Genomic DNA, 16,268 nt, shown 5'->3' with positions numbered 1-16,268 from the left:
AGTGGTGTCCAAACACATATCATATGAATAGCTTTCCAAAATACCGTGGTACCTCGGGTTACAAACTTACCGTATGTGTGTGGGAAACCCCTAAGGAGGATGTGGGCACAAGAGCCTCTCCCTTTTTAGAGTCTCCAGCAACCACTATTCAGGAGCATTATTGCTTTCAACCACAGAGGCAGAGCATATAAGCATCCAAAGTCTTGTCCTCCAGGGATTTTATCTAATCCTCTGTTAAAGCCCTCCAGGCTTTTCAGTCATTGCAAGGGACCACACTTTATCAGGAATATAGGATGACTTCACACTGTGTAGTAATATTGAATAATAATAATAACCAAGTCGCGTCAGGCATTCATATCTAGGGAAGGAACTCCATAACTGGGCTGCCACCACGCAGATGGTGCCTTCTGCCAGGTCCATCGAGGTCAGCATTGCCTCCACTGACTGGCAGTGGCTCTGCAAGGTCTTCAGGCAGGGGGTCTTCCCAACCATACCTGGAGATGTCCTGGCCAGGGATGATGGGAGTTGTAGTCTTTAGCAAAGAGAGGGCACCAGGTTGGCAAGGCTGTTTCATTCTGAAGTTATTTGCCAGCATGCTAAAAACGAATTAAGTAAGAATTAGCAACCAGACTTTTAGGAGTTCTCTTCACGGAATCAAGTCCCGTTTGCTAAATCATAACTCCCATCCATTTAGGGCAGCAGCAGATTTTCCCCAATTCAAAAATGACAAGGAAGCCTTTGAATGAAAATGTTACAATGCAACAACTTACTAAGTACCGTATGTGTGTGTTTGTGAGTGTGAATGTGTAATGAAAAGCATGGGAAGCAATCTGTTATGAAATTTTGCTCAAAATGTCACCTTCCTTAAGGACATAGGATCACTAAATAAGGCACGTTTTAGGCTCCTATCAGTCGGGAATGAAGAACAGAGACCAGACCAGAAAAACTGAAGCAAGGTGGCTTTTAAGCCTGATCTTTATTGCAGATTAGAAGAGAACTGTTGCAACAGGGTTCCTTGCTTTGAGTGAGAAGGAACCAGGGGCGTACCCAGGATCAAAACTGGGGGGGGGGGGCAAGCCATGGTCGTTCATGGGTGGGGCCTAGGCACGGGCGGGGAGGGGCCACAAAGTGGGAACGTGGGTGGAGCTACGGAGCCCAGGTGAAACTGACTCCGGGAAGAAGTTTCATCCTGGGCACCGCCCCAGGGGAGAGCATGCGTGTGCGGTCAGGGGCGTCACAATAGGGGGGTAGGGGCCCCCGGGCTCCACTTTGTGGGGGGCAGCGCGGCGCCCCCTCGCCACCTCCACCGACGGCTGCCCTGCCTGAGAAGGAGGAGGAGGGAGGGAGACAGGGAGGGAGAGCTGGCCAAGCAGCCGAGCAGCTGCGTGCTCAAGTTGCCTCCGCTTCCCACAGACCCAGCGGGGGCGCGAGCTGAGGTCCGCCCTCCTTTCCCTCCGTCCCTCCCTGGGGGCAAGGCCTGCGGCTTAGAGCCCCTCCGCCTTCTCCGTCTCCTGCTGCGAAGCCCCCTCCCCTTTCCGTGGCTCCTGCTGCCGCTGCAGCCCAAGCAGAAGCGGTGGCGGCATCTGCTGCACGCTCCGAGGGCGCGCCAACCCGGAAGCTGCTGAGGCGCTCCGCCACCATGGGCTATTGTTGCAGCCGCCAGGAGCGGCCCATGTGCAGCCCTCGGAGTTGGGGCCAGAGGGGTTGGGCACGGCGTTGGGCCGCAGCCAGCAGGAGCAGTAAGTGGTGGTGGCGTTGCGGCTGGGGCTGGGGCTGGGCTGGTTAGGGACGCGGCTCCCACGCTGCCCTCACGCTGGAGCTCGAGGAGGGGAGGGAGAAACGGAGAGGAGGAAGCCGCTTCCCTGTTGCTCCTCCTTTCCCTTCGCGCGGGTTCCTTCCTCCCAGCGGCGTCGCTAGCGTTTATGCGCGTGACGGACGCCCCCCCCCCCGCCCCCGGTGCCTTCTGATTTGCCGCCCCGGGCAGCCAGAAGGCTAGTGATGCCGCTGTGCCTTGCTGAGCTGCTTCAGGCTCTTCTTGCGGGACCCGACGCGTCTCCAGCTCAGCTGCAGCCACAGTGAAGCAGGACGATTTATTTATTTATTTATTTATATGCTTCTGGGGGGACAGCTGCCCCCCCGCCCCATGCTGGGTAGGCCGCCCATGCTTGTGTCTAGGAATATTTTGATCCAAAAGCATCAGACTGGTTGTCAAAAGTGTGAACTTCATTAATAGACCCTATTTAAAGGAATTGGTCAATTAGCCACAGAATTGCTTTGCTGATTTTTTTCTCATCTTCTTTTAATTACGCAACTGCTTGGTCCTAGCTTCATGCTGGGGAGGCTGGAGGCAAAGGGGAGGCCCGCTTGCCGAGTGCCCAGGGTGGCGCTGAGCTGCTCCTCCTGGCGCCATGCACAAGCAAAATGGGGCGGCAGCGTTGCCATTGTTCTGCGCACTCCACTTTTGGGGGCAGCAGAGGCTTTCCGGAGGGGGATTGGGGCCCCAAGGACAGGCAGCAGCCTAGGCAGGCTTCCCCAGCAGCCCAGAAAGTCGCCCTATGTGAATAAAATGGTTGGACAGTGTTCTCAAAGCCACCAACATGAGTCTGACCAAACTGCGGGAGACAGTGGAAAACAGGAGGGCCTGGCGTGCTCTGGTCCATGGGGTCACGAAGAGTTGGACATGACTAAATGACTAAACAACAACAAAGGTGCTACCGGAAGGAATTTATTATTATTATTATTATTATTATTATTATTTTGTTTCGGCTTGAGCTTCAGGTCCTCTCATTTCAGAATCGTAACCTCATTCTCAGGGTTAGGGGGCAGTTGCCTCTCAGCCCAGCCCAGCTCAGAGGGCTGGATGAATGCCACCCATTCTGCTGCTGGCTGACTGATCACAGAGAGGCCCTGAGCATCACAGAATGTCACAGAAGACATTTGTGATGCAGGCGTTACCACGGGAGACAACAGAACTCCCTGCCTGAAGTCCGGTCAGAGCAGCAGAGCAGTTGCCCCAAATGACAAACATGATGGAGGACATAGACCGTTTGTTGTCGTTGCGGCTTCTTCTGCTTCTTTCCTGCCTGTGGGTAAGTAAGCCGCAGCACAGTTTTTAAGCAGAGCTTGGACAGCCATCTGTCATGGATGCTTTTAGTTGAGATTCCTGCCTCATAGGGGGTTGGACTAGATGACCCTTGGGTGTCCCTTCTAACTCTAGAATTCTGAGCCTAGGGCTTGCCGATCAGAAGGTCGGGCGGTTCAAATTCCCACGACAGGGTGAGCTCCTGGTGAGCTCCTGTTGTTCGGTTCCTGCTTCTGCCAACCTAGCAGTTCAAAAGCACGTCAAAGTGCAAGCAGATAAATAGGTACCACTCCAAGCGGGAAGGTAAACGATGTTTCCCTGTGTTCCTCTGGTTCGCCAGAAGTGGCTTAGTCCTGCTGGCTCCCTCGGCCAAGAACGCAAGATGAGCTCCGCAACCCCAAAGTGGGTCACGACTGGACCTAATGGTCAGGGGACCCTTTATCTTTAGCCCTCTACTCACTTGTGATTACTGCCGGTAGCTGCAAGTGGCTTTCAGATGCAGATCACCTCTGACAGTGGAGGCAGAGGGACAGATGCATCTTCGCACTCTCTTTGTACGGGCATTTCTCCTGCCTGGACAAAATGACCCCCCTCCTGTCTCTCCCTCTGTGCTGTTCTGATGCTTTTAGAGGAAGCAGTGAGGGCCAATTTAAAGAAGGGGATTGGACAAGTTCATGGAGGAGGAGAAGGCTATGGCTGGCTCCCAGCCACAATGGCTCTGCTCTGCCTCCACATTCGGAGGCAGGAAGGCTTGTGAATTCAAGCTGTTGGGATCCACAGGAGGCAAGGGTGCTCTTGGGCTCAGATCCTGCACCCACTAAACCAAGCCGCTGTCCTCGGGGTGTAAGGGAGGATGTTGAAATAGGATTCAGCCATCTGCCTGGGAGTAGGAACCTCCTTGTCCTCTGCTTCAGATGGCAGAAAGCCTTGAACAGGCCCTGCAGACTATGAAAAGGATTCAGACCCGTTCACCTCCCCGCCCCCCTGCCTCTGTTGCCGTCCCTCTGTTGCCTTCAGCTCTGTTCTTTTTGCCTTGCTGTTCTCCAACAGATTCTTCTTCGTCTCAAAAAGAAGAAAAAGCGCCATGTAGCAGCATGCAGGCGAGTCTTGATTCCTGAAGTGCAGGGGGTTCGACTAGATGACTTTGGGGGTCCCCTTTCAACTCTACAATTCTGTGATTCCATGAAAAATCAGACGGACAGCATAATCTGTCCCAGTTCCCCAAAGGTCATAGAATTGTAGACACTGAGAGTCATCTAGACGGACCACTGGCCTGATCCAGCAGACTCTTATTATGTTCTTATGTTGCCCTGCTTCTCTAGTTTTTCTTAGGTTGTGCAGGATCCTGACCTTATATCTGCACAACTTGGACAGGAAGGTGAAGCATCTCGCTCAGCAATGGCAACACATCATCTGCAGGTAAGGCACTCCTAGAAACTGCCATGCGCTTGCAGTCTGGGGGGGGGGGGAAAGGGGCAAATTGTAAAGATTTGTGGAATGAACTTATGCTTTTGTTATGCAAACCTAGTAAAGTAAATAAAAAATGAAAAGAAAAAAAAGGTAAGGCACTCCTAGAAACCGCCATGCACTTGTAGTCTGAGGGGCTTGCAGATCCGAGGTTCCTTGTGCTCTTACATAAATAAAATATGTTATTCACTATGTCATATCAAATAACTGGGTTAATATAACAGTTATTTTTATAACAGTTACTGGGTCTTCTGCTTCCTCCGTTGAACTTTATGAGTTATTTCCCTTGAACTATAAGTTATTTGATATGATATAGTGAATAAAAGCACAACCGGTTAGGTCTTGTGTGCATAGCTGCCAAGTTCTCCCTTTTTTAAAGGGAAATTCCCTCATGCTGAATAGGCTTCCTCGCGAGAAAAGGGAAAACTTGGCAGCTATGCTTGTGTGTTTGTCAAAATACCATGAAACCTACAAAAGCAGGTAGGCTCAAATGGAGAAGCAAGGACACAGAACCTAAAATTATTATTTTTTTAATATCCCTGCATTCCTCTTCTCTCTTCCCAGCTGAGTCGGCTGCCCCTAAAGCCCTGGTTTGGGGAAAGAACTAACAGGGATTTCTGAGGTAAATCAAACCTCCCACTTATCCCTCTAGCCTTTCTTTAAACCCTCTAGCACTCGTGGGTTTTTAAAATAAAAGAGAGTCCTCTTCCAGCATAAGCGTGACCAGGTACCCTTTTAAACTCTGGGCTATAAACGAGACTATCCCTTGTGTCCTCAGTGTAAGGGGTTCAACCACTAGAAATCCCCTACTGTAAAAGCTTGCCTCTCCCCTGAGGTAACTTTGTGACCCCCTGGGTCTGTCTGCCTATTTCGCCCCTTTAGTGCACCTCAAAGACATAAACTACCCATGCCACTATTGAAGGAAGTTTTGTCTTTTTAAAGAGTGTCCACACAAATGAGTTTCATGTACCTTTGCTGGAAAATAACGCAGTCGACTTTATGACTGGCACTTTAACGATGTAGATTTATTTGCTTAAGTTCGTAATGGTGGCATCAAGGTTTCTTGTGAACAAGCTTAGTTTCAGTGTTAATATCTTTGCTAATCGTATAATTGATATCCTCACAAAAACCTAACCTAAACCTACTCTCACAGACCTTCCTTTCAACCACCCTCACACTCCCGCTCCCAAGCACCCTCTCAACTGATAAAACGGCTGTTCAGCCTCATGGAATGTTCAGTCAGTTCAACCTGGAGTCTGAGTTAACCCTTGATAGGCCGGTTGCAAAAGAAAAATATAACAGAACATTTTCAATTTCGTCACACACCCAACCTAATTTATTTATTTTTTAAATATCCCTGTACTCCTCTTCTCTCTTCCCAGCTGAGTCCGCTGCCCCTAAAGCCCTGGTTTGGGGAAAAGGTTTTTAACATAGCTTAAAACTTTGGCCTGGCTGTTGTTTTCTTCACAGAGCAAGGATGCGCTGCACCGGTGGACCTGACGCCTGTCATCGCAGGAACTGCCGGGATGTGCTTCCTCCCCTTTGCAGTGATTGTTGCCGTCTGTAAGTATTGCTTGCTGCAGAGGACTCCAATGTGGCGGGTTCAATCCCTGGCCTTGCTGTGGGTTGGACTGGATGACCCTTGGGGGTCCCTTCCAACTCTACCATTGTATAATTCTGTGTTGAGATTCCTGCACTGAAGGGCTGTTGGACTACATGAGCCTCAGTTTCACCCAGTTCCTTGCCTAACCTCCCCGATCACCCTCAAATTTGCCCACAACATCAGGTGCTCATGTGGGAGTGTTTCTATCCACTTACATTGGCCAGATGACACACGTAGGACAGGTAGAAACCTGGATTTCTGTACAAAAAGTGCCCCCTCCAGTGGACATCCAACAAACAACATCCAACATACTGCCAAAATCCTGCCCACTCCCCCCCCCTTTTAAATTCCCCTCAATTTAGACCACCTTTATGCCTCTGCACAGGTCAAACAACTCCCCGAGATCCAACCCACCCCAGGATCCTGCCCACCCAGGGAGACAGATCGAATCCGCTGTCCAGGTAAGATGACACATATTGGACATACCCTCCATAACTTTACACAGTCCACATTTCCTACACCAGGCATCCCCAAACTGCGGCCCTCCAGATGTTTTGGCCTACAACTCCCATGATCCCTAGCTAAGAGGACCAGTGGTCAGGGATGATGGGAATTGTAGTCCAAAACATCTGGAGGGGCGAAGTTTGGGGATGCCTGTCCTACACTAACCCCTGACCCCCCCCCCACATACACAACTCCCATCTCCTATCATGTCAACCCCCCAACATCCCCCCCACCACACATAACTCTAACCATCACAACTTCCCCAATACCCTCTATCCCTAACACACCCCTACTTAAATTACACAAATGCATACAATTTATCCTAATTTTATTATGTTTCCCCATTTTTTTCACTTCCCTTTAATTTAGACCTTCTTTATGCCTCTCCACAGGTCAAACAGCCCCCTGAGATCAATCCTGCCCCAGAATCAAGCCCACCCAAGGAGATAGACTGCAGGGGCAGGGATAGGTAAGACCTTGCCTGGGTGGGATAGGGGCGACCGAAATAGGGGGCAGGGATAGGTAAGCCCTTCCCTGGGTGGGGTGGGGCTGGGACTGAATATGAGTCAGGGATAGGTCAAGCCTTGCCTGGGTGGGGTACGGGAGGCCAGAAAAGGAGACAGGTATAGGTGATGGGTCGGTACAGGTTGGGGGGAGACACAGGAATACAGGTGGGGGGGAAACAGGGAGACTCTCATGGTCAGGGGAGTCTGAAGGGGGTCTCTGAGCCTCCATTTAACAAACTGAGCCACAGCAACACGTGGCAGGGCCAGCTAGTAATCTATAAAACAATGTTAACAATGTTAACAAGCAGGACTAGGACCTGGGAGACTAGGGTTCGAATCCCCACTCAGTCAGGAAGCTCACTGGGTAACCTTGGGCCTGTCACTCACTCTCAGCCTAACCTACTTCACAGGGTTGTTGTTGCAAGGACCTCCTTGAAGAAAAGGCGAAATATCAATGTAATGTAGCAGATGGCTCTAGTACTCTTCTTATAGAGAGACCTGGGGCAGAGCCCCAGAACAACTGGGACAAAAACTCTTTAGCATTATTAAATCAAAAGAATATTTATTTAAGAAATACAGCATATCAGGCACACACAACTGGCAGACAAGACGATAATCATCAACACTGAAACCACTAGCTAGCGCTGCCTTCGGTTGTTCCCAGCCAGAGACGGCAGGGTATCGGATCTTTTGAGTGTAATTTATCACTCGAGTCGGAAAGCAGAGACGGGCTGTCTGTGTTGCCTGCGTTTCACAGACAAAGTCCTGCCATATAAGAGCTAGACGAAGAATCCCAAACGTTCCCGAAACACCATCGCTCAAGGTCCATAAACTCCAACTTGGTAGGTGCCTGCAATCATAGAATCACACAATTGTAGAGTTGGAAGGTACTCCCAAGGATCATCTAGTCCAACCCTCTGCAAGGCAGGAATCTCAGCGAAAGCATCCATGGCAGGTGGCCACGTGGCATCAAAGCCCCATGGCATTTAGTCAATCCTGAGAGAATCCCTCCCCTCCCGTGAGTTAAATGGCTTAATTAATCATGCAGATTTGGAGGAACATCAAGCATATATTTTACTTTCTGGGGGTGGGGAAGTGAGATTAATAATAAAGGTAAGGAAAATCAGCTGGACAACAGGTGTGTGGCAGCTCTTGTGCCATTGTTCTGCCTGGATTCGACCCGCTGGAAATCGAACAGAAAATGACTTAAGGCTTGGAGAAGCAATGGCTGAGCCTGATCCTTTCCCTCAAACCGATGGCCTCCTTTTGTAAACAGAACTTCACGGCCTCAAAACGGAATCTCTCAGTGCAAACTAGATGGCATCGGTTTGGTTAAGAAGGCAATGCAATATAAAGCACTGTTATCAGAGCAAGAAAAGGGAAAGGTCCAAATTTTCTCTCCTGGAAAGAAGCATTCATGGATATCCATTAAACATGGGCATCAAGGTACTTTACTGGGACCAGCTGCTAAAACAAAACAAAACAAAACACACAGAGACACACACGGCCAAAAGATGCAGAAAATCTATAGAGGTACCTGAAATATACTCGGAGTCGAGAGTGAATTTCATGCTCTTTATTCAGCTCATAGTCATCAAGGAGGAGAAGAGAAGACGAATGGCTCTTTTCCCAAAACCATCTGCTTATATACATTATTTACACAATGGGCCTTGCGTGATTGGCTACTTCAGGGCTACACCTGTGGGCCAATTATATTGTGGATTGACTTCTGCCTGCAGCCTGATTGGCTGCTCCTACAGGCCAATCAGGTAGCAGATTCACTTCTGCCAGCCGCCTGATTGGCTGCTCCAGCAGGCCAATCAGGTTGCGGATTCACTTCCACCTGGAGTTGGATTGGGTAGCTCCCGCTGATTCTGAATCCTATTGTTCTAGGATTCAGCTCAGTACATAACACCCCTCCCCTCTAAGTTCCAGTCCTGCCCGGGAAGTTGCATTCGTAGTCCCCAAGGTCTGCTGGCCGCCTCCGTGTGCGTTGTGGCCTGGGGTGTTCCTTGGTCAGGGGTTCTGGTTCTGGCTCGTGTTCCGAGGCTGCTGGCTGTGCCGGGGCTGTCTGGTCTGGCGCCACTGAACCACTAGGTTGTAGCTCTGGTTCCGGTGTCCTTCCAGCCTCGGGGCGCCCCTCTGTGCCTACTGCTTCTGCTTCCCCTGCCCACCCCTCTTGCTCTACAGGCCTCACTGCCCTGCTGTCCCCTTGGGACCCCTCTGTCCCGCTCTCCTCCCGGGTTCCTCCTGGGAATCGTCGCCGTAGCTGGTCGCAGTGGCGGCGCCAACATTGCCCCCCTTCCGTTAGTACCTCGTACGACACGGGACCGGTCACCTTGGTGACTGTGGCGGGTACCCATGCTGGGCCTGCCCCAAAATTCTTTGCATACACTGGGTCCTGGGCCACAAATGTCCGGGGGTTCCTGCCTTTCCCCACCACTACCTCATCCTGAGCTCTGTCGGGGTGAAGTCGGTCCAGTCTAGTTGCAAGGCGCCGGCCCATTAGTAATTCAGCTGGGCTCCGGCCCGTCGTTGTGCTTGGGGTGCTGTGCTGTGCTAGAAGAAATGTGGCAAGGCGGTATTCCCAGTCCCCTTGTGTCATGCGGCGGAGGCTGTCCTTGGTGGTCCGCACCATGCGCTCCGCTTGGCCATTGGTGGCAGGGTGGAATGGTGCTGAGCGGATGTGGCGGATGGCGTTCTGCGCTGTGAAGGTCTGGAACTCCTCTGACGTGAATGCGGTTCCATTGTCCGAGACGAGGGTGTCAGGGAGCCCGTGGGTCGCAAACAGCTTACGTAGTACCCTGATGGCTGCCGCCGTAGAAGTGGATGGTACCAGTGCGACCTCCAGCCATTTGGTGTAGGAATCCACCACTATGAAGAATGTTTTTCCCTGGAAGGGGCCAGCGAAGTCCACGTGCAAGCGTGACCATGGATGTCGGGCGGACTCCCAGGGCTGGACTGGGGCCCTTGGGGGATCCGGGCGGGATTCTTGGCAGGTCTGGCAGTGTTGGACCCAGGCCTCTATCTCTCTGTCAATCCCCGGCCACCACACATAACTCCTGGCAAGGGCCTTCATCCTCACTACCCCTGGGTGTGTCTCGTGTAGGGCTGTGAGGACCCTTTTGCGGAGGGGCTGGGGAACAACAACCCTGCTTCCCCATAACAGGCACCCCTTGTGGGCCGACAGTTCATGTTTGCGGTTTGTGTAGCCAGCGAATTCTGGCCCGGGGCTGCTGCTGGGCCATCCTCGCCACACCCAGTCCAGGACCCGGGAGATGACCCTATCTTTTGTGGAATGGTGCGCAACTTCTTGTGCCTGAATGGGTCGGTCGGGAAGCAGCTCCAGGGTCATAACCTCTTGTGCAGGCGCTGGGTCGGGGCCTGTTTCTGGTAGTGGTAGCCTGCTGAGGGCGTCTGCGTGGCCCATCGCCTTCCCAGGGCGGTGGATTAGTGCATACTGGTAGCCGGCAAGGAAAATTGACCACCTGAGGACACGTGGAGACAACACTTGGGGGGTCTGCTTCTCAGGGGCAAACAGGCCAAGCAACGGCTTGTGGTCAGTCACTATGGTAAAGGGCCGCCCGTACAAGAAATCATGGAATTTTTTTACGCCCTTCACGATTGCCAGACCCTCCTTGTCAATCTGTGAGTAGTTTCGTTCGGCTGCAGCAAGCGTCTGGGAGAAGTATGCCACCGGCACCTCTCTTCCATCCGGGAGTTGGTGTCCCAGGACAGCGCCGATGCCATAGGGAGAGGCGTCGCATGCCAGCACCACTGGCAGCCTCTCGTCGAAGTGTGCTAAGACCGAGTTCGAGACGAGCAAGTCCTTGACTGCCTGGAATGCGGCCCTTTGTCGCTGGCCCCACACCCAAGGGGCCCTTTTATCTAGGAGTCTGTGTAGGGGCTCCGCTACCGCTGCCTTATGTGGAAGGAAGGCATGGTAAAAGTTCAATAGTCCCAAGAATGACTGAAGTTCGGGCTTGCTCTTGGGCGCTGGGGCCTCACAAATGGCCCGTACCTTGTCACCGGTTGGATGGACCCCTTCTGCGTCCACCTTAAATCCCAGAAAGTCCACCTGCGGCACTCCCAGTAAACACTTTTCCCGCTTCACCTTGAGGCCCGCCGTCTGGAAACGGTGCAGGACGGAGCGGAGGCGGTCCTCAAATTCCTCTGGTGTGGGCCCGGCGATCAGTACATCATCGAAGAAGGGGGTGACGCCAGGAATCCCTTTGAGGAGAGAGTCCATTAGATTCTGGAATATGCCTGGTGCCACGCTAACGCCAAATTGCAGCCGCTTTACTCTGAATGCCCCTCTGTGCGTCACAATCGTCTGAGCCTCTGCTGTGGCTTCGTCCACAGGCAACTGTTGATACGCTTGGGCCAAGTCCAGTTTGCCAAAGATTTTTGACCCAGCCAGGGTGGCGAGGACATGGCTGACCACTGGCACTGGGTATGCATGGGCCGTGAGAGCCTTGTTTATGGTGCATTTGTAGTCTGCACAGATGCGGACCGAACCGTTAGGCTTGACGGGTGTGACAATTGGAGTTTCCCAGGGGGCGTTGGGCACCGGCTCCAGCACTCCTTGCTCCACGAGCCGGTCCAATTCCTCGTCTATGCGGGGTTTCAGGGCGAACGGGACCCGGCGGGCCTTGTGTCTGATGGGTCGTACAGCGGGGTCTAGCTGTAGGGCAATGGGGGGTCCTGTATATCGTCCCAATGCCCCATCGAAAACCCCTGGAAACTCTTTGCATATGGCGTCCACGTCCACTTGTAAGCTAGTGCGGTTCACCCCGGTAACGGCTAGCCCCAGAGGTCCAAACCATTCCAGTCCCAGTAAGCTAACGTAGGGGCCCTTAACTACCAGCAAGTCCAATTGTTGCTTTCGCCCTCGATATTGCACCCTGAAGGTCCCCACCCCCATAGTAGGGACCTTACGTTTCTGGAAGTCCCGGAGGGTGAATGGGGCCGGCCTTAGTTTGGGACCCCCATTAGGGCACAGTTCCCTTAATGTTCGGGCCGAGATTATGGATAGAGTTGAACCCGTGTCCAGCTCCATGCGGCATGGGGCTCCCTCTATCTGTACCTCTATATAAATTTTCTCTGTGCTGGGATGGGGCAACTGGAATACCTGGTAGTCCGTGATCTCCGTTGAGTTGCCTTGGTGCATGGTGCCGTGTGACCTGGGGCTCCTGGGTCGGTCATCTGATGCTTGTCGACGGGTGAGTCGAGCCCGACACACCCGGGCGATGTGTCCCAATTTTCTGCACTGCCTGCACTCTGCGTTGCGGAAACGACAGGTCCTCCTCTCGTGGTTCTCCCCGCAGCTTGCACAGTTCCCTCCTCGTCGAGGCTGCTGTGGTGTGTGTGCTGCTTGAGTGCGCCGCTGTACTCGGTGTACTTCCTCCCTGTCAGATTCGGATTCGTCGGTGAGGTCTTCGTGGTAGACCCTCGGTTGGGATGGCGGGGCCGGTCGTGCCTCTTGCGTTGACCTCTCGGCGGCTTCGGTTGCCAGGGCTTCCTCCAGAGCAATCTGGAACGTGAGGTCTTTTTTGGCGTAGAGGCGTCGTTGCAACATCTCGTCCCTCAGGCCACCGACGAGGCGGTCACAAAGCATGTTCTCCAATTCTGAGAAGTTGCATAACCGGGCGGCTTGGCGGAGGGAGGTCACAAACCCAGTTATGGTTTCCCCCGGGGCTTGCCGCTTTGCGTAGAAGGCATTTCGGCAAGCTACCCCCGAGGGCTGTGGTGAGAAGTGCTCCTTCAGCCGTTCCATTATTGTTTTGTAAGAGACGGTAGCGACATCTCTAGGTGCAAGGAGAGCCCGGGCGATTTCAAACGTCTCCTCTCCACAGACGCTGAAGAATGTCGCCCTCTTCATGGCATCGTTGGTGACTTCTTTCGCTTGCAGGAGGAAGTTGAAACGGGCGGCGTACCCTTCCCAGTCTCCTGATGCTGGTTTGAATGGCGAGAAGCTGCTGTCGGTTGCCATTCTGGGTTCCTTGGGTCCTGGAGCTGAAGCCTGGATGCACGGTGCGATGCAGCGGTGCAGCAGGTGGCGGTGCTGCGGTGCAGTGCGTGGTGGCGGTCAGCTCAGCAGGATCCCACCTTCGTCGCCAGTGAAATATACTCGGAGTCGAGAGTGAATTTCATGCTCTTTATTCAGCTCATAGTCATCAAGGAGGAGAAGAGAAGACGAATGGCTCTTTTCCCAAAACCATCTGCTTATATACATTATTTACACAATGGGCCTTGCGTGATTGGCTACTTCAGGGCTACACCTGTGGGCCAATTATATTGTGGATTGACTTCTGCCTGCAGCCTGATTGGCTGCTCCTACAGGCCAATCAGGTAGCAGATTCACTTCTGCCAGCCGCCTGATTGGCTGCTCCAGCAGGCCAATCAGGTTGCGGATTCACTTCCACCTGGAGTTGGATTGGGTAGCTCCCGCTGATTCTGAATCCTATTGTTCTAGGATTCAGCTCAGTACATAACAGTACCGTAATTTGTTCCGGAGGTCCATTCTTAACCCGAAACCGTTCTTAACCTGAGGCGCACTTTCGCAAATGGGGCCTCCCACTGCCGCCGCACCACTGGTGCGCGATTTCCGTTCTCATCCAAAGTTCTCAATCAGAGGTACTACTTCCGGGTTAGCGGAGTTTGTAACCCGAAGCGTTTGTAACCCGAAGCGTTTGTCACCCAAGGTACTACTGTATATGATAGAATTGCAACCCTGTAAGCCAGTGTTGCTCGGGAATCCTAAGGATACTCCCACTCGAATAAATGCAGTTATGAAAGGTTCAGTTCACCATCTTGATTCAAAATAGCATCCAAACAATCAAAAATCTGCTCTGTGATCTTAGGAACTAGCATGCACAATTTGGCCATGGTATCTTTAAAAAGCCCAGGTGGCGCTGTGGTTAAACCACTGAGCCTAGGGCTTGCTGATCAGAAGGTCGGCGGTTCGAATCCCTGTGACGGGGTGAGCTCCCGTTGCTCGGTCCCAGCTCCTGCCAACCTAGCAGCTCGAAAGCATGTCAAAATGCAAGTAGATAAATAGGAACCGCTAGAGTGGGAAGGTAAACGGCGTTTCCATGTGCTGCTCTGGTTTGCCAGAAGCGGCAAACCAGAAGCTATACGCTGGCTCCCTCGGCCAATAAAGCGAGATGAGCACGCAACCCCAGAGTCGGTCACGACTGGACCTAATGGTCAGGGGTCCCTTTACCTTTACCTTTATCTTTAAAAATGCCCGAAGGCAGAAAGCATTGACAGAAGAACAACTTAATACAAAATATATAGCAGTCAGCACAGTAAGTATGTTCTAAATGTACTGTCAGTCAGTCTCTGGACTGTGAGCTTTGCTTAAACAACTAGTTCTACTCAGGGCTTTTATTCAGCTGGAACTCACCAGATCTCAGTTCCAGCACCTCTCAGGTGGGCACCATTGCCATTATAAAAGAACAAGGGAGGCATTCATGGTGAGTTCCAGCACCTCTTCCTCTAGGAAAATAACACCGGTTCTACAGTGGTGAGGATCACTTTCCAAGGCAAGTCATGCTATATGCTGCAGATCCCACAAATATTGCACCCAACCCAATCTCTGAGTGGTAAGAGACTTCAGAGGTGCCACTGCCAGCACTTAGCCAGGGTTCCATTTCTTTGGAATGAAGGTCACTGGGGACAGCGGCATAGCTAGCCGCTCGGGTGCTTGGTGCAGGAGCATGTACTGTAGCCCGGGGGGGGGCAATCTGCACCCATGGGGGCGGCGTGAGCCTCTCCAAGGCTTGGAGCCTCTCCACTGCCTCTTCCTCAGCTGCCCTACAGTAGGCAGACACAAGTCCCACGCTGCTGTTTCAGATATCTTCATTCCCCATTAGGTTTTCAGTCCCCCGCAAAGTCATAGTTCTTGTGTCAGCACAGAGAGCAACTTCAGATTCTCTGTGTCTCTCGAGCTTCCACCCCAAGACCTGACTAGAAACAAAGACTAGCTCTTGGCTACTGTATTTTGCTTCCAGCCAGTTGAGGGGAGAGGGGCTTACCTCCTGGAAGACCAACTGGGGACCATCATGTTGGAGAAGGCTGCTATGGAGCAAGAATGCAGCTTGGGAAATCACTCAGAAAAGCAGAGAAGCATGGAAGGGCAACATAAAAGAGACGGAAGCTTCCACAGATAATCAGGTTTTTTTATAAAAAAAATGAGACAAAGACTGAATTATGAGACTTCTTAAAAAGATTGGAAGAGAAAAGAAAGAGGGATTGTGGAATGGTTGGCAAAGCTTCTTGGATGGCTTTAGGCCTTTGAGGAGGTGGGAGGAGAGAATCTAAAGAGGAACAGGTTCCGTTCTTTCCTTATCATCATGTCCTAGTCCAAGGAACAGAGTGTTGATTCAAGGGAGTGCAGGTGGAAAGATCCCTATCATTCAAGGTCCTTAGGATCCTCACAGCTCCAGGGTGCCTCTTAACTGCTTACACTGAGAAAGGGCACCCCTTTCATCACAGGGTCGCTTCCTTTTATTTTCTGCAGTGTAGTGGTCCTTACTGAATCCAGTTGCCCTCCTTGCCTCACCCCTGACTTACCACAAAAGTTAACAGCCTGGACCCTTCTCAATATTTTCTTTGTACACCTAATGTTCACTCCTTTAGAGATACGACAGCTTTCCTCGTGTTCTGGAGCATTTGGCATCAGTGCGAAGGGACTGGTTCTGCTTATGGATGTATGTGCACATTGCTCCTCCATGCAAGACAGGGATCTACAATTGAGATTCCTCTTAGTTTGGAGGTGACTGCATATGTGCATTGGTGTGTACATGTGGTGCCTTTGGACTGATGGTTCTGCTCTTAGCAGAATGGCAGCAGCAGGAGCACTGAAACAGCAACCATCTTTGCCCCATGTACCAGCATTCTGCAGTAAACCATGGTTAAGACTGACCATGGTATAAAGTGATGTCTGAACCAAGACATTGTGTCTACAAAAAGGTCTTGTGGGCTCTGAGATATTGCCCATCAATATTGGTTGGCTTCTGTCATTATTACCTTAACAATCTGCATATGGTAATAAATCAAAAAGCCTTTGTGATGGCCATACTGAATGCTTTTCTTTCCCTAG

The 16,268-nt window shown here is 51.8% G+C and overlaps 1 protein-coding gene across 5 annotated transcripts in view; it reads left to right on the top strand.

Annotated features, from left to right (window-relative positions):
* The first annotated feature begins 1,158 nt into the window (after positions 1–1,158).
* The window catches only part of LOC118097204 (carboxypeptidase inhibitor SmCI-like), a 28,558-nt gene continuing 13,448 nt past the window's right edge, over positions 1,159–16,268 (top strand). Inside the window, exons 1-7 of one of the 5 annotated variants that reach the window (XM_088657587.1) lie at positions 1,159–1,739; positions 2,949–3,089; positions 4,405–4,501; positions 6,020–6,112; positions 6,538–6,613; positions 7,049–7,125; positions 7,573–15,340. In XM_088657587.1, coding sequence (XP_088513713.1) covers positions 1,640–1,739; positions 2,949–3,089; positions 4,405–4,501; positions 6,020–6,112; positions 6,538–6,613; positions 7,049–7,125; positions 7,573–7,627 — 639 coding nt within the window. In that variant the 5' untranslated portion in view covers positions 1,159–1,639 and the 3' untranslated portion in view covers positions 7,628–15,340. Of the gene's footprint in view, positions 3,090–4,132; positions 4,183–4,404; positions 4,502–5,113; positions 5,172–6,019; positions 6,113–6,537; positions 6,614–7,048; positions 7,126–7,572; positions 15,341–16,268 lie in introns of those variants that run through there. The other 4 variants (XM_088657586.1, XR_015946958.1, XM_088657589.1 and 1 more) reach the window with 4 other exon arrangements.

This window comes from Zootoca vivipara, chromosome 14 (genome assembly GCF_965207765.1).
Source record: "Zootoca vivipara chromosome 14, rZooViv2.hap1.1, whole genome shotgun sequence".
In the NCBI taxonomy this organism is placed as follows: domain Eukaryota; kingdom Metazoa; phylum Chordata; class Lepidosauria; order Squamata; family Lacertidae; genus Zootoca; species Zootoca vivipara.
Note: the sequence above shows the minus strand (reverse complement) of the source record. Positions and strands in the feature narration are given on the sequence as shown.